Consider the following 21,354-nt stretch of genomic DNA (forward strand, 5'->3'; position numbering starts at 1 on the left):
TTAGTGTCCATGAAGTCCATCTTAATGAAGTAGAGGAAAGGGTCTTCAGGAATATAAAAGATTTACCCTGCTTAGCATGGAGCTGTGTGCAATGTGAAATAGAGAGCAAGTGGTGCATGTGCTGATATTTGAAAAGATCTGTGGTTTAAACAGCCCTGTTGAAGAGGCTGTGAACTGTGTTTGGAGCTGGCTTGGAGTGCTGAGCACTGCAGAGTGCAGTCAGCTCAATGCCCCTTGTTCCTATAATAAAAATACTAAGGCCTTTTTACCTATTTATGTCTGCTTCCTTTGAGCTTTGGGTTTACTGGTATGCAAAAGGAAAAAAAACAAGCATATGTTCAGTTGCTCAATCAACCTTTTCTCAATCCACACTCAGTGATCTCAGTGAGTCATTACGGCATAATTACAATTTGAGTGTGATACACTGTTTGGAGAAAAGTATCTATTTTTAGCAGAAGAAACACTACAGTCCCTGAAAGGAGGAGAAAGAAAGGGAAAAAAGGAAGAAAATCTTTAACCAGCAAATCAATGCTATTGTTAACTGATATTACGAGACACCCCGTAAATTTACAGTGCTAGCACTCAGCCACATAAAAACCACACTGGGAAGAATGCCTACCAGGGGTTAAATTCATATGCCTGCGCTGCAGCCTATTTCTGTCAACACTCAGCTCAGGAAATAAACATTTATGCTTTCTGAAATGAAAGTGTATTTTTGAAGACTAGCCGTCAGATATTTTTTGCCCTTCACACTTTCAAATGCTTAGCCTTTTTTGTAAGTTGACTGCAAAGTGCATCAGTTTGCTAGGCAAAAAGAAAAAAAAAAAACCTTGACAAGTGCCCATGGCATCATTGTCAAGCACACGAGCGTCTAGTAGAAGATGGCAGGAGGGTTGGCACAAAACATGCTTCCTTCAAGCTTCTTACCTCAGGGGTACCTGACTCTTGAGAAGCCTTTCAATCCTTCCAAATGACGTTATTGCAGACTGTCATCTGGTTTATTTGGAGTGTGCTGTATTGCAGATAAACATGCTATTTAACTGCAGGTCAAGGTACAGAGTCATCCTGCCAGCAAACGCCTGAGATACATCAGATGGCACTGACTTGGGGAGGGAGATGGAGAGGGATCAAACTTGTCACCAATATGGCACATGCTAAAGGGGGAGAAAGGTGCACAACATTGTATTTTAAAATGTTATTACACAGTTCTGCGTTGAAAGCGGTGACCTGCAAGACTCTGAAGGATTAAGGACCCACCAAGGCATGACAAAGTTCTAACCCACACTATCATGCAGCATCTCAGGGTGGTTTGGCCAGAGCTTGGAGATGGGACTGGAGAGGCTAACACTGGTCAGAAGGCTGAAAGGGTCCAAGTTGGAGACTTTTTAAAAAATAGTTACGATTTAATATAGAAAATATCCCCTTGTCAGAGAGCATGGTTGATCTGGAGGATTCGCATAACAAAAGCTCATAGACTCAGAGTTTGACATGAAATAAGTATAACCTTCTCCACACAATTAAAAATAAATCTCTGTTTATAAATATATAAGCCTGTGTAATCTATTATTTTAACTGTGACTTGTTGAACACATATTAAAAGGGCATTGCTGGCATTAAAAGAGACATGCTGGATGCTTTCACATATTCTGAAAAACCAAAATACAACAAAAACAGATTAATTACAACTTGATTCAGCATTGCATTCCCACGAGGGATGCCTTTAAAAGTTAAAACATGCTTTCACTGAACAGGCTTTCAAGGGAAAGTTACTTCGATCAGGAGCAAAATAGTCATGTTGATTTGATTTATTATTGAAGAGTGGAACAGCATGCTTTGTATTTGCCAGTTTTTCTAGAATGTAAAAAATTTCCTTTGATTTTTTTATGTGTCCTATAAAAACAACTGGTATATTTACTGCCCCAGAATGCAGATTTTTCAAGAGTGCAGTACAATAAATTATATCAACATCCCATTTTTCCCCCTCACAGGGCATATTCTTTGACTGTAGCACACAATAAATGTTACTGAAACATAGCATTATTTATTTTTAAAAAAATAAATCCAATGCTAACAAACCTGTATGGAAATAGATAAGTGAATAGAAGAAGGAAGTTGGGGAGTTTTTTTGGGGGATAAAAAAGAATACAGAGAGAAATTGCAGGTTAAACTTCTTAAAATCAAAACTGATTTTACTGCCTTTTGCTTAATTAAACCTTTCAGAAGTGTGTGAAACATTATTATACCTGAAAAATTGTTAATTTGTAAATCACAGGGACAAAAGGGCTCCACTGCAACTTTAAAGTTTCTATGCACGTAAATGTCAATAGAGTGCCTTCTCCATCATCAGCACTAAATTCACATTGATGCCTCTTTTCTTCTCTGTATTGATCCTTCCATGAGAACGTAGATTTGTATCTGTTAATTAATGCGTCCTGAAACAGCGTTTGTATTAATCAGGCAGATAAGAAAAATTGGATGCCTGCACCCTCATGACAACCGTAAAAGTGCTGGCCCTGATAAAATCGTGGATGGACCTCAATAAAAAAGTTCCTCCTTCCACTCAATAAACTAATCATCCTGCTTTTAATTATTCGGCAGAAAGATGTGTGGAGATTGGAGAATGTGTAAATCTATTTACTAACAGCAGTGTCTGGGAGGGAGAATGGGGCTGTCACAGGACGGTGCTGCAGGCTACATTCTCTGTCCATCTGCTGCTGTAGAAAAACTGGTTCTTGAAAGCCAGCAAGGAACAGAAATGTTGGAGCTAATTGAAATCATGAATTCCTCCCTATAACCTTTGAAATGATTATTTCTTCTCCATTTCCCTCTTATTTATTTTAATCACAGATGTGTTATTTTCCATTGTCACATCTTCAAGGGTTTCCTGTTGTTGTTGGATCAGGTTTTGTTGTTGTTTTTTTTTTTAAGGTAGAGAGCTATCACAAGACTCAAAAGACAGTAAGAGAAAATGAAAACAAATAAGGAGGGAGAGAAAAATGAGAGAGCGAGCACATGCAGCCAGTTTTATATTTCATTTTTTATGGATGCCTGGTGGTTTGGATGTGGGCTTTTCCTTTTTATTGTATTAGTTTTGCTGCTTAGTGCTTATAGAGAAAATCTTGTTTGGAGTAGATGCCTTGCAGATTTGCTAGTTTATGATATATTCTTGCTTGACTGTAACTCTCGACTTTAAAAACAGAAAACTGCATTTAAGTGTAATTGAACACCAAACAGAATGTTCTTACAGCGGGAACCCTGTCAAAGGACATGTAAGCAACTCCATAAACAACTAAAGGAAAGCCTCAGACATGTCTTAAGACCCTTTAAGAAAAGCTTGACTAATCCCCTTTGATGATTTTATTAAGTACTTGTGGTTGATGGTGCCAACTGGCAAACTGCTGCATTTCACCAAGAGGCCAGGAAAATCACTTCCTCTCCCATATTGTTTTCTAGTACCTAATGTGATTGGGATATTAGCAGTTTGATATAATAAATTAGCAGGTACTGTAAACAAGAGTCTGAAAAGGTAAGACAGTAAAGATGTTTGCCCTTAGTGATCCTATTAGGAAAGACAGCAGGGAGAGGGGGGAAAAAAAAGCAAAAGTTAAATTCATTAAGAGGCTTTTGATAAATTTTTGGTTGCCCTCACAAAGAGGATCGTGTGACTGCTATTCATGTGGCACTTCAGTGTGCCACCCTGTTATTTCAACAAGTGTAGTAGTGGCAGGAGCCAGGAGAGAAGTGACCAGTGTCTTTTCTGAGAAGGGTGGGTGTTACTTCTCTTTTCCCAGAAGTTAAAGTTCAAAGAGAATTTTTCTCTTTTCCATCATTACGTTAATTCTATTAAAACATCAAATCTTCTCTTTTAAAAAAGTTTTCTTTTTTTTCTCCTAAATTATCCTTCTTGGATTATGGTAGTGCTGGATAGAGTCAGCAGATCCCTGTTTCACAGAATTAGGTTTTTACAACTAAGCACAAGAATTTCAGAACAAAGAAGATATCATACAAATCACAGATTGCCACTGCAGTACCCCACGAATTAATATGATTTTTTACATGAAGAGCCTACAAATTCCTGCTTGTTTAAAACTTTTGTTTTGATTAGAAAATGTTTGGTTTTATGTTAATTTATTTTCCTGTAGTAGGATGGGAAGGTGACACGCAAAAGCAGAAGGGGGAATAATAGAATGCATGCATGTTTTATCACAATGTATATAAAAATAAATCGAAAAGAGGATCAGATTTCCAAATGTGCTTAATATTTTTCCTGTATTTTTTTTTTCCTGTTCAGGATTCTCCACTTTGTCTCTAGCTGACCAGATGAGCCTTCTGCAGAGTGCTTGGATGGAGATCTTGATTCTCGGTGTTGTATACCGGTCACTTTCTTTTGAGGATGAGCTCGTATATGCTGAAGATTATATTATGGATGAAGACCAATCCAAATTGGCAGGCCTTCTTGACCTTAACAATGCCATACTGCAGCTGGTAAAGAAATACAAGAGCATGAAGCTGGAGAAAGAAGAATTTGTCACCCTCAAAGCTATAGCACTTGCTAATTCAGGTTGGCAGAGTGGCATGATGGTTGCTACATTTTTAATGTGTCTTTCTTTCTTTCTTTCTAAAATATTTTCTGTGTGCTTGCTTAAAACAGGATTTATAATAAGAAATTGCTGATCAGACTTTAATCTAAAAGGCAACAAACAAAGCAGTTCAAACTAAGAGCAACTTTCTGGTTCAAAGTAATTGTGGAGTGGAGGGAGTGGAGAATATTCCACTGTATGATCAGGAGAGTGTTTTACAGGCAGAGATCCCTTCAAATGAATATAGATGTTGTTCTCCTAAATCCATTTCTTAATCCAGACAAGTCTAATCATTGCAATTAAAGCGAAAGAAAGGATGCTGGAGAATATGTTATATATTTTCTCTTTAAAGGCAGCCACTGATTATTTGATAGTCTGAATTCAGGATATGGGAGGAGGGAGGAAATCTGTATTGAGTCTCACAAGGACCACACCTTAACTTACGGATCCCTTGCATTTATGAGAGTGCTTCTGCAAAAAATTATTACCTGTGCAGAAAGAGTTAAAAAAATCTCAGAAAGAATTTTTTTTTCCTGCATTTGAATTTAAAAGTGCTGAAGCAGTGAATACTGTCAGATAAGTAAAAATCGTTTGTGCTTTGTTGTTTTTCTTTTTGTGTCTCCTTAATGCTTTATTGTGGTCTTAAGTCCCTTTTAGCATTTGCATAAAGTTCACGATAGATCCCTCTTTAATGACGTGCCGATCATTAGATACCTGTGTGTCAATAACATGCTCTGATGCTATGTTCCATTGACAGTCACACCGTGCCCCTCCATCTGCTTTTGTTTTGACCCTATCTTTGAACTTTATCTTGGTTGCTGGCCAGTAGTTTTCCCTTTAATTACAAGAAGGAAACTGTCAATAAAATCTGTTAAATGGGATGCAATGAGTGGCTTGAATGGGCGGACGGCTATTTGTTCAAATTCTGCAGCATTCAAGGTATTGACAGTTTGTTTTCTGGGGCCATATGTGACGATCAATCTCAGGCTGGGCTCAGCCGCGCTGAAAAATGAAAAACCAGATTGCTTTTGCTTACTTGTGGATGACGACTTGTGATTTGGCGCGGTCCTAGTGAGATGAGACCTTCTGCCCAAATTGCCCCCCTGAGAGCCAGGACGCGTGACTGTTTTTAGAAATAATTTTTTAATTGATTTTGTAATTAACAGTTCATCTACAATATTGATGCATGAATCCTCAGATTGATAGGAGGGAAATTGTTTTCAACAATGAAGTTGTACTTTCCTATTTATCTTTGTAATGTGATTTAGCACTCTGCATTTTTAATTGGAAATATAATTCAAAAACATGCAAAGCCAAAATGCTTATTAGTTTCTTGGTAAAATATTCTCCATCCCACTAACTCTGCCCTTAATTTTAGAATATTATCTTATTCCAGATTAAACAAAATGCTGAAATGCCTCTCAAAGATCAAAATTATTCTTAATTGAAGATTTATTTATAATTCTTGACCATTGTAAATAGACACTTGAGGATGCTTTGCAGCTCCAGGAAGGTTATTTCTCAAAATTGGTCATGCTTAATGATCAGAGCAAGGAAGTTATCTGCAATTAGGAGTCTAAATGGAAAAGGGTTTTTGTATTTATTTAAATTCTGTAATTCAAAGACTGAATTAGAAATATTTCTGCAGTTTACTTGACAAAAAGGATGAGGGCTAGAATATAGGGATATGACTCACACCTTCCCCCCAGCCCAAAAAAAAAAAAAAAAAAGACATGCAGCATTTAAGTAATAATAAAAAATAACTGCTGCCAAAAAAAAGTTTAGTCATACACTGTGCATAGAGTGTATCAAAATCATCTGTAGCTTCATTAACTTCGCTGGAAATTACAACCAGGATAATGTCAGAGATAAATACAGTTCAGCATACTAAAATTCAGGGCACATTGAAGTGAAAACATTTCCTTCCCTCATCTTAAAAGAAATAAAATTGCTGTCTTAAAATGAAACTGTTGCAAGGAGGAGTTAAAAAGTAGCCCAGCCATTCCACTTCCCTTTCAACAGAGTGTTTTGGCTGCTGACATTCAGTGTTTCAGCTTCAGGTTGTGCATGCAGCAGATACCAAACTTCTACCAGCTGTAGCTATGCTAACCTGTAGGTGTAAAATAGCACCTGCAGAATTACAGCCCATCAGTGGCTAGCAGATCCTTAGTGTTTTCTTTACAAATGCTGCTAAAATTAAAATAAAATTTAAGGTGGATTAATTTTTTTTCTCTTTTTTTTAACAGACAAGAGCAGAATAGCTTATTTTCATACAACTAGGAACTTGGCTAATGTAAATGCAGTTATATAAAAAAAACCCAAAATGCCATTAGAAAATCAACCAGTAGCAATTCACATTTTAATATATTTTGTTGCTGCTTCTGCTTTCTTCCATTGTTTGTTCTTCCAGTTTAAAATATATTAGCCTTTTTATAGCTGTGGAGAGTATAATAAGAAATCTTGGGTGTTTCAGACATTTTTGTCATATCCACACTGTCTAGAAAGATTCCCAGTTTGACTCTACTGTAAACAGTAGACAAAGATGGTTTTATAGCTGTTTATCTCTGTTAGTGATTTATGATACAGTGTCATAGTACTTTCCCTGCTGGTGTTTGGAAGCAGGAAAAAGAAATTGTAGATTGTCTTCATATCGATTGTATTTTGTTTGAATAAATACCGCAAGCTTTGTTTTGGCCAACAAATCTCAGTAGCGTGAGCATTAAAACACACTCTTTTCTTTAGGCCTACAGAGCCCATTTGTGCAGTGCTGGATCTGAGATAATCCAACCATTTGGTCCCTAAAAGGTGGGGAGGAGTAGCAGTTTTTCAGGGAGATTCTCTGACAGCCACTATCAAATGTTCCCTGTGCAGGGCTGGCAGTGCCACACTACTTCCATAAATTTCCAGAAATGCAGGATGTGGCATTGTAGATGTAGTAGATTGTCACTGATTTCACAGAGTGCATATAGACTCTGAGAAGTTTAAATGCACATGTAAGAGCACAATGCTGAAATGATAAACATTTCAGTCCTGCGTGCGTTAGGTCTGTACAGGCATGATTTCAGCAGTTACATTTAATATGTAAATACGGAATTTATCAGGTTAGATTTAAGCATCTGCATTGATTTGATAGTAATTAACACAGCCTTTATACTTCAGCTCCAGAGAAGTCACTCTTTCCTTGGCATTGTCCTTGTCCTGCCCGTATCACGAGTTCCTCCCTTCTTTCCCTGCCTTCTGTACACAAAAGCCAGGAGGTACCTGGAAGCTGCGGGATGCGGCTGCCCCGCGTTCCGCCTCACACCGCCCAAATGAGGCAAGCTGGCACCAATGAGCACTTTGTTTACCCACGCAGAAAATCAACTTTGAATGGTTTCCAAAACATGCATGTACCAATTACTTCCTCGTGTGTAAGGGAAGGTGAAATATTTACAAAATATGTTTGAAGTGTACACAAGTGCAGGCACGCGCACGGGAATGCTCCGGCACGGAAAAGAGGAGCTGCTCATCTCTTCTGTGCTAGGATGTGCTCCCATGTATTGATTAGGGAAATATTAAACAGGAAGTTGCAGGTGAGCAGTTTTTTGAAATTGCCTAATCAGTAAGGACTAAATTGGGCCTCCAGGCCGAATGTTGCAGAAGAGCTTAGGAGTCACAACTGAGACCAGAATTTTAAGAGAGGCTGAGGTCCCATCTAAGACTTAACATAAGGAACTGGAGTGTCATAATACATCAGCACCTTTGAAAATCTGGTATCTGTGCATCTGCTTCATAGGCTGCTGGCCTCTTGAAAAACCTGATCCAAATGTGGATGCTAGGCACTTAAAAGTACAGCCCTATGCACTGTTGAAAATTTAATCTTAAATGCTAAGTTACTGGCTGTGTAGCCTGTACCAAAAGAAGGAGAAAGGGACTTCTGTTCACCATCACATTATCACATTTCTGGTCTTTGATATTAACTCGCCTAAAAAAAAAAAAATTGCCCTTTCAGTACTGAAGGAGTGTGAACCAAAAAGTATCTTGTGCATTTTAGCATAATAAAGTGCTGATCAATATTGGTGCCAGTAAAGTAATACTGTCATCTCATCCTGTTAAAAAATTAGTAAGTTCTTATAAGTTTTTTAGCTTTCCACACACAGTGTACTCAGAGCACTAGGCTATCACCATTATATGATATTATCATAATAGAAATTAATTGGTGGAGCCCAGTAAATCACTTACTCCACAGGACATCATCTTTATTCCCAGTGCATGTCACAATGTGCTATATTTCATTTCTGATAATGTCCATTTTTTTCATTTTGTTTTATATAGTCATCTTGTTAGTGTTAGAATTCATGATTAAGACATATCTATCTTGACTGGGCATATATCTATCTATATCTATATTTATATCTATATCTACATCTAGCTATATCTATATCTATATTTATATCTATATCTATATCTATATCTATATCTATATCTATATCTATATATCTATATCTATATCTATATCTATATCTATATCTATATCTATATCTCTATATATGTATGCACACACAGCTGTGTGTTAAGGGTGTGTTACCAGTGTTTCTTTTGACAAATATAAATGGCAAGGTCTTAACTCTTTCATGTAGTTTTGTATAGAGAGTAGTACAGCATAGAAACAAATCTTTAGAAAAGGAAGTCACCACTATGTCAGTTTTCATGTTGCTTGAAGACAGTTTATTCCTCATATTCCATTTTCATGTAATCAAATTGATGACACCCAGAATTCTTAGGGAAAACAAGTAACTGTTACCATTTGCTTAATGTTAGCATTAGGAAATGGCAGCTGAGTTAATCAGCGGTTAATTAATGGTTAAGCAATGGTTAATCATATTTTTTTTTTTCTGGAAGCTATCTAATAACTGAGTAACTTGGAGCTATTCCTCACTTAGGGAATAAGCAGATATTATTTACGTGTTGGTAGTGTGAGACTCACAAAGGGCAAGAAGCAAGGCCAAGCTTAGTTGTTCTCAATGGCAATTTTAATTTCTTGTATCTTATAGTGAATAAAAAGTACTTTGAAGCCTTCATTCTTTTAGTTGGTGTCTCAAACCCCAGCTCTATCATTTGAGTTCCCTTTCTCCTGGCTTTTGTTGGCCTTATGGTGTAGGGTCTTGAACCAGTTCACAGTGTCCTGTTTGTTCTGCTTTGCAGGAAATATTCCTGTATTTATTGTCCTCACTACCTCTCCTAGTGGAAAGTAAGCCATTTGAGGAATGAAGACGAAAATGTTGGTTTACTGTGTTTTAACTTCCTTGTGTCAGTGGTTTTAGCTCACTGCTAATCCAGTTAGTCCCTGAAATAAACTCCCTGTTCTGGGAAGTAATTTCTCTTCTTACAACGCCTTCATTTCCTACTGTGTTTTAAAAACTGTTTTGAGGCTTCCATTTTCATCTGTTCTGAAAAGTAGGCCAAACCAGGGCAGTCCAGACTAAGGCCTTGTTCACTAAAATCAATCACACAAGCCTTTGTTTTGCGTTTTTGGTTTTCACTGCCTGTAATTCCTATGCACAATTCTTAATTTATTCTTCTCTCATTTTCAGCATCTATTCTGATTGAAATGTCTGTTTCCAATAGAGTACTCCAGATGTCAGACCATTTTTGCCATATTCTTTTGTAAGGAAAAATATGCTATTTGCCACTGTGTTTGTGTCTTAGCCTAACCATGCAGATCCCAGCAAACAGTTCTGCTCAGGGAAGACAGGCAGGTGGTCAAAATAAAGTATATTTGTTTACCCAACACAGGGAAGACCAAAGTAAGTATTTGGGGCAATTTCAGCTCTAGGTGGAAAAAGGGCAGGAATTCTTGCTGGGTGAGGGAACTGAGAACCTAGTTTCATTTGCTGTTGGCACTTTCCATGGGTTGCTTCTGTCTTAAGCAATATACTTTTCAAAATGTCACTGTGTTGTGTTTCTCATAAAGATACACAGAAACACAGTGTGGGCAAGCACCTTCTGTGCCTGTGCAAACCTGGCACGTTTCGGGGGAGAGGAAGAGGTTCTGTAGTTCTGAGAACAGTTCACCCATTGATAAACATTGCAGTGGGTTTTGTGGGGTTTTTGGATTGGCAGTACAATCTAGATAAAAAATCTGTTTTATTTGAGACATAACCCAGCTTAGGATTATTTTCATCCTTACATAAAGCAAAAACAATTTTGCTTTTTGTTCTTAATTTTGATCCCATCCAGTTCTTCCAGGATCCTAGAGCTTTCTAAAGGGATTTCTCCAGACTGAGTCTGTGAACTGCTCAGCTGTATGGAATCAGAAACATCACAGCAGTTGCTGTATTTCAAGTACTTACTGGTATCTACCTTTGCAATTTGGTTTACCAACATCTTAATGTGTGTATTCACTGCTACATGCTCCCTGCTGCTTGATTCACTGTCTTATTTTCTTTTTGCTGTCAGAATTTTCTGACATGAAGAAACACTTCATTTTAGACCCCTGGTTTTCTTCCGCTTCCTAGTGGCGTTACATACAAAATGCATCGATACCAGCCTTTCACTTTCCTCAGAGTGGGCTTGTGAGAGGTTTTCTTGCCCTCAGTTCAGGTGCTTTCCAATTTTTACCTAGTTGTTGCCCTTTGTGATGTGTTCTAAATGATTCCTGTGTGGCTGGATGTTTGTTTGCTGCATTTGAGATGAAGCTTGAATTTTAAATGAGGTAGATTGTAATCTGAGTTTCTGTCTGGACCTTGAGGTGTTTTTCTTGAATGAGAACTCCGGTTTTCTCCTATTTCTGTGCAATGATCTGATCAATCAGCTGATCACAAGAGGTACAATTCTATTTTCCCATCCTGTGATGGTGAAAGAAAGCCTTTGCAAGGATAGAATGAGATTCTCCAAGCAGAGCTCAATGAGTCCATGTCCTCATTTGTTGATCTCACTCTCTCCCATGGCAGCTTTGATCAGGAATAATGTTTTCTCTGCCAGTGAAATCCCATGTTCTCAGCAGTTGTATCAACAAGTCTTGTGTTTGTCTGTTTTCAGTTTCACCAGCCTGGGATCATGTTTTTGTAGGGCATTTACCATCAAATTCTGCTATCTTTCGAATGACACTTTGAAATGACCCTGTTTAATTTCATTGTTTAGACAGGTGCTGATTTTTAAGTGTATTACATCTGGGTGTAGGTTTCCTCTGGATATTACCTGTGTGGGATGTAATTGTAAATTATTCAGACTGCCTGCAAAGCCACTTATAAAAAACCCCAAACCAGCCCATAAACAAAAGGGTTTTTCATGGTATAGGAAGAACATTCAAACTCACTTATAATTCAGTTTCATATTTTCTGTTTCATATTTGCTTTCTTTCTAGATTGTCACACAAATTGTGCGTGTTTCCTTAAATTACAGTGGTTCTTGATGGCATCACTGAGGATTGGGTTTATCCCAATACATGAACAATATTTAGCAATGAGTTAGCCTGCTCTGAATTCACTTCTACATCTGCCAGTCTGTAGTTACTGAAAAGATTTCTCTCTTTTATTTTTCCTCCTCTTTTCCCCTTGGCTAGTTCAGCATCTTCAACCATTTTCCTTATTTTCAAAGGCTTACACCTGAGGGACTAAGATCTACATTCATTTAATATCAGGAATAAAGTGGAAGTTCCAGACTGCAAGGCTAAAACTTGAAGAAGGATTTTTGTAGAGATTAATATTTTCCTGGGCAATCCGCAAGCTGAATCATGGTCTAATTAAATAGCACAGATTTATTGAGTTTGTGTTTAAACATTGGCAGACCCTAGAATGAGTAAAGCTGAAATGAGTTTGAATCTTTTCTGTAAATGGGGAGTTAAATTATCATAGTAATTTGATTACATAATTTTTAAATCTTTCAAGCTAAATCACCATTTAAAAAGAACAGTTTGAAGTCTTAATCACCACTGGAAGGGCCCCTCTCCCTGCTGTTTTTTCTTACCCCATTCCTTGTAACCAAATCTGTTCCCCAAGGCACAGCTTCCTGCACTGATCCATGAACCACCATTTGGCAGTGGAGAGCTGGCTGGGCACGTTCTTCCCAGCTACTAAATTAATTTCAAAGATAGCAACAAAATACATTAAATGCTTTACTACATTTATCTTCTGTGTAAGCAACTGCCCTGTTTACCAGAGGGATAGTACACAATCATCCCTGCAAGGAGAGGGTAAGAGCCCTTGGTTTTGGATGTTGTCCACACAGAGGAAGAGTTTGAGAGTAATTTGGAATGTAATAGCTGTGTCAGAGGGTAGGTTTTGATTCCTTTCTGGGGCATGTTCTCTTCTTTTCCCTCCTCACTCACTTTCATTGTAAGTAATATGTAGAGTGTAGAGATTCCTAACACTGCAGGCCAAATTGCTCTCCAAACTGCAGAGTTAAACATCTTAGACAAGTTTCACCTCTGTGTGAAAAATACATTTAGTCTGGAGTCCATACATCTATTTTCAAACTTACGGTCACTGTTACAAATACTGATTCTGGGAAGAATCAGACCAGTTTTCTAAAGGGTTAAAAACTAAACCTCTGTAGTCAAATTCTCCAGAAAGACCTGTCTCTTCATGCAGTATGGTGTAAAAAAAAAAAAAAACTCATGAGAACAGTCAGTCTTGACTCATCAAGGATTTGTTGCAGGTAAAATGCTCCTATTTGGTTCCCCAGAAAATCTGGCCCTGGCACTGTGGATCTGGGAAGAGGAGGAAAAGATGTGTAATTTCTGCACAAACAGCACGTGGCTTATGGAAAAATTATTTGGAGTAGCAGATCATGTGTTCTGTAGCACAGCAGTGAATATCCAAGGACTTGGTAAAGAGTTAGGGAGTAAAGACAACAATTTTTTTGGAGATTGCATTCCAAATTAAGCCTGGTGGCTGGACACTATGCTTAAGACATCAGTCACGTCTGTATGTGTGTGTTAGCATGTCTGTATCGATTACATCTGTTTGTAGGACACAGAATTCAGGGGGTTTGTCTTATTGACACAGAATTACTGAATAGAACTACCCTATTAGAAAACTATCAAAAATGCATGGATTTGGGGAATGGTCTCACATTAATTAGAACTAAATTTTGCTAGAGGTAATATTTGCCTGTCATCTTTTTCAAAATGTTGTAGCCTCCTTTATCCCTAGGAGAGAGATTTCTGTGTCTGTGCTTTCAGCACAGTGCACCTTGATGTGCAGTATCACATCCCAGCAGCATATATCTTAGCTGCATGCTTCTTAGAGCATGTATTCACTAAGACTCAGAATTATTAAACATGTAAAATTCCCATAGGACTCCATTATGTGTAATTAACAGATAAACTGTCATCAGAATCAATAAAACGTGCTAAATGATCCAAACTTGTATATAATTAAGTGTCTGTTTTAGAGCAGGAGCTGTAACTTCTATTTTTTTTTTTTTCTTTTCAATTTGCACATTTGTTGTGACAATAAGAGCTGGAACATTTTTGTTAACCTGTTACTTACTGGTTTGTGTTTCAGTTTACATGTTTGTATTTGAAAGGAGACAGGTATTTACTATCTGGCCTAATTATCTGAGGAAATAGTTGCATGTCAGCTTTTAGGAAATGAATCTTAGATGCATCTTAATTCTCTGAATATAATTCAGGTATTTGAAGCACATGCAAAATTTGATGTTTAATCGACAGGGTAAAACATGAGGCTCTGTCAAATACTGATCCAGAGCATCAGACTGCTGGTTACAGGGCATGGAAACGTTGATGGAAGTGGGTTTTTCACCATCCAGAGCCTCAGTTGTTATTCTGTCTGGGAACAGGAGCTCCAAAAATTAGGATGCAAAGCAGTGTTATACTAGGTAGAATTTCCAAGGATGAACTTCAATTGTGCTGTGTCTCAGTTTCACCCTGGGCAAAGTGTGGCCTGCCCCTGGGGCTTGTACCCCCTCGCAGCAGTTGTATTTTCATGTGTTTTATTGGCTCTGTAAGTCTGTTGACCATCCCAATTTTGGTAGCTGATAGGGACTGTTTGGTGGCCTCTTTCACCAATGACTGTTTTTCCTTACTTGCATTCACCTCACTTTGGACCACATCAGGGTTTCTTTGGCATTTATGACTACATAAAAGTCAGAGAATTAGGGCTGCTCATCCAAAGTAATCTCAGCATGGTCCAGTAACTGCGTGTTCTCAGGGACATCTTCACTTTCTGTAGCTATCCAGTTGAGGGGTTTACAGTTATTTCAGTTACATATTTTCTCTTTATTTCACACTTCCATTGCTTTAATCTTTTCGGGTCATGTAGCAGTTTAGTTTAGTTCCTGGTGTGTGTTGTGTCTGGGCCTGTCACTCAATACTTACACCGCCAAGGCATCTCACCTGCAAAGGTGCAGGGCAGGGTGTTTGCTTTGAGTCTTTTATAAAAAATGCAAACCCCAACACTAACAAGATAAACCACTGTCTGAGGGGGTGGGAGAGAAGGATTACACCTTGTAGGAGATGTCAGCTTCACCGAACAAAAGCTGTTCAGGAACACGCTAAGTGTTGTCTGTCTGTCTGAATATGTCTGAGGGAGAAAAAATTGGGTAATCTATCAGGAAATCTCATTGAACCAGCATTTCACTTGTGTTGGTGCAGTGGTCCTAATCCCAGTCAGTGTCTCTGAGCAGTGGTGACGTGACGTCCATGGCTTCCAAGTCGGCAGCCTCGGAGCCTGACACAGAATTTCGCTGAGCTTTTCCACAGTAGGGCATCCTTGCTTCATCCTTACTTCCCTGACAGAATGCAGCCCTCCATTCCTTCAGCCCCTTGGTACTGTCATTCCTTCAAAGCAGTAACCATACAGATGGTTTGGGGAGCACTGAGGGTGACTGTTTTACTTGTTTGAGGAGGATGAGGAGAAGAATTACGTACCCAAGACTTAATTGTACGTTTGTAGTTCCACAGCGTTTCAATACACTTTCCCAAAGGTCAATACAGAAATTAATGGGTAATTATCTTCTTTCTCTGTGAAAGGGGATGGGCAGAACCAGTGAAAGTGTCGTGCAGCCACAGCGTTATCAAACTCCTGGCACACCAGACTGAAACCTCCTGTTGCTCCTTTGTTTTGCAGACTCAATGCACATAGAGGATGTTGAGGCAGTGCAGAAACTTCAGGACGTCTTACACGAGGCTCTGCAGGATTACGAGGCTGGGCAGCACATGGAAGACCCTCGTCGTGCAGGCAAGATGTTGATGACTCTCCCGCTTCTGAGGCAAACCTCCACCAAGGCTGTGCAGCATTTCTACAACATCAAACTGGAAGGCAAAGTCCCCATGCACAAACTTTTTTTGGAAATGCTGGAGGCCAAGGTCTGACTAAAGCATCATGGGCTTCCCCATCATGCACGTTTTAAAAAAAAAAAAAAAAAGAAAAAAAAAAAGGGAAAATAAACAGGATAATAATGGCAAAGAAACTTAGTGTTTAATTAAGGAAAAAATGACTAAATGACTGCACTGATATTTAGCAGCAAGACTGTGAAGCAGCTTTCAACTTTTTCTTCTGTGTCTTTCTGATGCAGTTTTTTCTTTTCCTTTTCCTTTTCTCTCTTTTCCTTTCCGTTCTTTCCTTTCGTTTTTTCCTTTTTCTCTTTTTTTTTTCCTTTGCTGCTGAACTTTTTAAAAGAGGTCTCTAATTGAAGAGAGATGGAAGCCAGGCCTGCCAAAGGATGGAAATCCATAATATGGATGCCAGTGAACTTATTATGAACCATAATGTCCCCAATGACAAAGGAATCAAAGAGAGAACCACCGTACCTAGCAGTACAGTACAACACGATGAACTGACTGAATGCAGTATTAGATTTCATAGGAGCAGTCTCTAATTAGACGACTAAGCGACGATGCATCGGCTGCTTCTTATCATTGCATTTTCCATCTAGATCAGTTACAGCCATTTGATTCCTTAATTGTTTTATCAAGTCTTCCAGATATTTCTTAGGTTAGCTACGATGTAACTTTTTCAGGGAATAGTTTAAGCTTTATTCATTCATGCAATACTAAAGAGAAAGAAATACTGCATTTTTGTGCTGGCTTGAACAATGATGAACAATAATGAAGGACAAATGAATCCTGAAGGAAGATTTTTTTAAATGTTTCGTTTCTTCTTACTAATGGAGATTTTTTTGTACCAGCTTTACCAGTTTTCAGCCATTTATTAATGTGGGAATTTATCTTACTAAAGCAATAGTCGAAGGGAAGGTGCATATTATCACGGATGCAATTTATGTTGTGTGCCAGTCTGGTCCAAAACATCCAGTTTCTTAACATGAGCTCCAGTTTATAACTAAATGTTCACTGACTCAAAGGATTAGATTACACCTGCAGTATATCCGAGTAGTCTAACACATAAATGCTCCATGTCAAATCCCAATCCGTAACGGTGTTAGGAGACAGCGACTGTGCAGGGGCGCGGTCGCCCAGTGATTTCTAACTGCTTCAGTTGCAAATGAACGAGATACTAAGATACTACTGCCTGTTTGCAAAATTGTAACCTCACACGCAGGAAAACCCTATCAACCAATAGTAGCTTAGAGGCAATGAGGCAAATGCCGCCGTTTGCAAAATTAAGAAATCAGAGTAGTAGACTTCTGACCAAATTGAAGAATTTAACACTTCTGTACCTTACTTATTGATTTAGATTTTCGTTTGTAAATGGCGATCCTTAACAAGTAGCTAAACCAGTATATGTGCTTTTCAACCAGTATTGTCACAGCATGAAAGTCAGTCAGTTTCAAGACTGTTACGAGGTGTAATCTAATGTATAAACCGATTAGATGCCCCCAGAAAACTACAGTCGCTAAATAACCAATAAACAATAACCTCCATCAAATGCTATACCAATGTACCAGTGTTAGTAGCTGCTCCCTGTACTATGTGAACATCCTTATTCTATGTACACAGATGTAATTAAAATTGTAATCCTAACAAACAAAAGAAATGTAGTTCAGCTTTTCAATGTTTCATGTTTGCTGTGCTTTTCTGAATTTTTATGTTGCATTCAAAGACTGTTGTCTTGTTCTTCTTGTGGTGTTTGGATTCTTGTGGTGTGTGCTTATAGACACAGGGTAGAATTAGAGACAATATTGGATGTACAATTCCTCAGGAGATTACAGTAGTATATTCTATTCCTTACCGGTAATAAAGTTCTTCCTAGTAATAATTAAGAGATCAAAACTCCAAACAAATACTCGTTATGAACAGATACACACTGAAATCATAATATTTTCAAAACAAGGGATAATTTCTGTAACAGTTTATTATAGAATACCAATGTATAGCTTAGAAATAAAACTTTGAATATTTCAAGATTATAGATAAGTCTAATTTTTAAATGCTGTAAATATAGCTTTTATTCAATCATCTCTCAGATGTTGTTATTAACTCGCTCTGTGTTGTTGCAAAACTTTTTTGGTGCGGACAAGTTTCCAAAACTATTGCTACGTTGTGTGCTTTAAACAAAATAACAATGGGCCGAAGCTCCCTCGGCCTCGTGCTAGGAAAAAAAAAAACTGTGTATCTATCATTAGCTATATGGGACTATATTGTAGATTGTGTTTTCTCAGTAGAGAAGTGACTGTAGTGTGATTCTAGGTAAATCATCATTAGCAATTCATTCAGATGGTCAATAACTTGAAATTTATAGCTGTGATAGGAGTTCAGAAATTGGCACATCCCTTTTGAAAAATGTCAAAAAAAAAAAAAATACAACTCCTGGGAAAAAGGTGCTGATTCTATAAGATTATTTATATATGTAAGAGTGCAAAAAAAAAGTTTATTTTCCAGAAAGTTTGTGCAGGGTTTAAGTTGCTACTGTTCAAGTACACTATATATATATAAATATATAATATAAATATTGTTTTTGCTGTATCACATTAAAGAACTTGGGCTTCAGGGTGAAAAGCCAATCAACTAGAAGTATACAAAAAACACACAAAAAATGGAGATGTGTTAAAGGCACACGGTGCAAACTTTAGTTTTCATTTTCTGTAATTTTTTGGAGCTGCAAAAGAACAAGTATCTCAAGACTGTAAAACCATTACCTGAAACTTAGCTAAAAAAACTGCACGGGCTTTATAATGTTGTTCATCTTAAACCTTGCTGGAGAAGAGTTCTTTCAAGACCACTTACTTAATGTGAAGTGTTGGGAAAATTTCAAAGGGTGTATGTTTTAGCCATAACAATTTAATTTCTATTTTTGCTTCATTTTTTAATTTTTTCTTATTTAAAGCAATATGATTGTGTAACTCCCAGAAGTTACACATTTGTTTCAATCAGATCAGATTGTTGTATTTATTCCACTATTTTGCATTTAAATGATAACATAAAAAGATATAAAAAATTAAAACTGCTATTTTTCTTATAGAAGAGAAAATGGGTGTTGGTGATTGTATTTTAATTATTTAAGCGTCTCTGTTTACCTGCCTAGGAAAACATTTTACGGCAGTCTTATCGTGCAAAGATCGCAAAAGGACAAAAAAAATTAAACTGCTTATAATAATCCAGGAGTTGCATAATAGCCAGTAGTTAAAAACTGAAACGAAACAACAAATGAAAACAAACATGTCTATAGCTGTAGATGGGCTTCACATCTGTATAGCAATCAACTGTATATTTTTGTGATGTGTATCATACCGTGTGCTCCAACCAATGTCCATTTGTGTAAATGTATTTATTTTATATTGTATATATTGTTAAATGCAAAAAGGAGATATGATTCTGTAACTCCAATCAGTTCAGATGTGTAACTCAAATTATTATGCCTTTCAGGATGATGGTAGAGCAATATTAAACAAGCTTCCACTTTTGATTGCTTTTATTTTATTTTTTGTGTTGTGGGGTTTTTTTGGTTTTGTTTTCTTTTTTGGAGGAGGAAACAGAGCAATTAGTGTTGCCTTTTGTTACTTCCATTCAAAACGGAGCCAGCGTTTGCACTTCTCCCTTAAAGTATGATGTGAGTGTAAATAAATGCTATATAAAGCCTTGTCAGAATGAACTCCAGTGTGGTACAAGACATTTTGCATACTCTTAAATATGCAAAATGTCTCATAGCACATTAGAATTCAAGCTGGCAGGCCTTTATATAGCACTTATTTAATCTTAAAGCATCTTCACATCAACCTGCATTACTCAAAATCATTGCCTCTCTGTCAATGTCATAAAAGAAAACTTTCCCACTATTTTAAGATCATATTAATATCATCTAGAAGTAGTTTTTTTGCTTTCTCCATCAACAACCGATTCTATCATTCATTTCCTACTGCAGGAGACTCCTTTAATGTGTTCTGAGTAAAAATAAAAATAAACTAAGAAAAAAAGCTGTATTATTTGATGCAGTGTTGCTGAATGGAAGTAAACAGCCCCCAGAGCAGTGATACAGATTGGTGTTGGTGAAGAGCACCAAAAGCTGTCGGGATCCAGGCAGGTTAAACAGCGCGGGGGCAAAGTGGCCATAAATGGGCTCTGGGCCCCGTCCCTCTGAAGGGCTGCAGCCCCCCTCGCTCAGGCTCAGCCCCTCTGTCTTGTGGACCCTTCTGGAACCCTCACAGAAGTGCTAATGTGTGCTTTTCTTGCTTTTTAGCCGATCTTGATAGTGTTTTGTCGTTGTGTTCACCAACGTGTTTCTCACCTTCGCTCCCGGCCGTCCTCTGGAGGTTCTGGTGATGGCCCAGGGGCCGCTGAGCGCGGCGGTGCTGCTCGGGGACAGGAGCTGTGGCAGCCGAGGCACCGGGGCAGCACCAAGGGCTCTTTGTGCTTCGCAGCCTCCAAGTGCCAACACAACGAGAGGCACCCCTGCCCTGCTACCAGCACTGCCTGTGTTTTATTTCTCCTAGGAAATAGGGGGAGTTTTTCTGAGTAAAAGGAGCAGCAGAGCAATAGGAAGATGAATCCTGCATGGACTCTTTTAAAGATGATCAGAACTGGGCTTTAGTGTTGATGCATACACACACAGAGCGTATGCATGCACAGAGCTGGCTTTCCCCCCTTTTTTACTATTCCCCCCCCCCCTTTTTTTTAGTTTCCTGTTTTTTCATTATTGCAAAGTACTTCTTCAAGGGCAAACATAATAGTGCACCTTACAAGTGAAAAAGACAGTGTTACAAATTTTCACATACAAGGGAAAATAATCTGTAAAATGTGACACTCCTAGACTTCCTCAATATGTGATTGACCGTAATCATTGACTAAAGTTTTCACATGCAATTAAAAAATCATGCTTTCTGTACCATTTTTCATGAGAGGATCATGAAGCACCATACAACAGAAAATGAGCATCACAGAAGAAAAAGTACACAGAAGTCTCAGATTAAGCCAGTTCTAGGGCTCTGTCTCTGCAGAGTTTTTCTGGGGTTTTTTCTTTCTTTCTTCTCCCTATGCTGTCTCTTCAGTAAAGCCAGGATGGGCACAGAAATCCATTGAAAATGTTTCAGTAGGAATCTGTGGGGAATTTGGCTAGGAGCACAAACCTTTCTAAACTCTAGAGAAATAGCTACTTAGTCTTCAAAGAAAATTAAAAAGGGCTTGGGTCACTGGCCTTTGTAGCTCAGACAATACACTCTGCTAGAGTTCTCAGCTGCTGCAGCCCCAGCCTGTGGCTACCACACCACTTGGCTAAGGTACGGAGATGGCAAACCAAGAGTCTTCCCATTGGGGGCACGGCTCAGTGAAATCAGGCTTTGACTGACACGCTTTGCATGGCCCTTCCCCTCCCCTACTCTGCCTGGCCCCCCCGATAAGAGAGGCCATCCCAGGCCAAGAGTGGGGTTTTGCCTCTGG

At 38.2% G+C, this 21,354-nt stretch overlaps 1 protein-coding gene across 20 annotated transcripts in view; it reads left to right on the forward strand.

Annotated features, from left to right (window-relative positions):
- ESRRG (estrogen related receptor gamma) overlaps positions 1–19,385 on the forward strand; it is a 397,608-nt gene extending 378,223 nt beyond the window's left edge. For all 20 annotated transcript variants that reach the window (XM_069009523.1, XM_069009539.1, XM_069009526.1 and 17 more), the window contains 2 exons: positions 4,292–4,561; positions 15,653–19,385. In XM_069009523.1, the coding sequence (XP_068865624.1) occupies positions 4,292–4,561; positions 15,653–15,897 (515 nt within the window). In that variant the 3' untranslated portion in view covers positions 15,898–19,385. The remainder of the gene's footprint in view (positions 1–4,291; positions 4,562–15,652) is intronic.
- The last annotated feature ends 1,969 nt before the right edge of the window (positions 19,386–21,354 follow it).

The sequence above is a fragment of the Aphelocoma coerulescens genome, chromosome 3 (genome assembly GCF_041296385.1).
Source record: "Aphelocoma coerulescens isolate FSJ_1873_10779 chromosome 3, UR_Acoe_1.0, whole genome shotgun sequence".
NCBI lineage: Eukaryota > Metazoa > Chordata > Aves > Passeriformes > Corvidae > Aphelocoma > Aphelocoma coerulescens.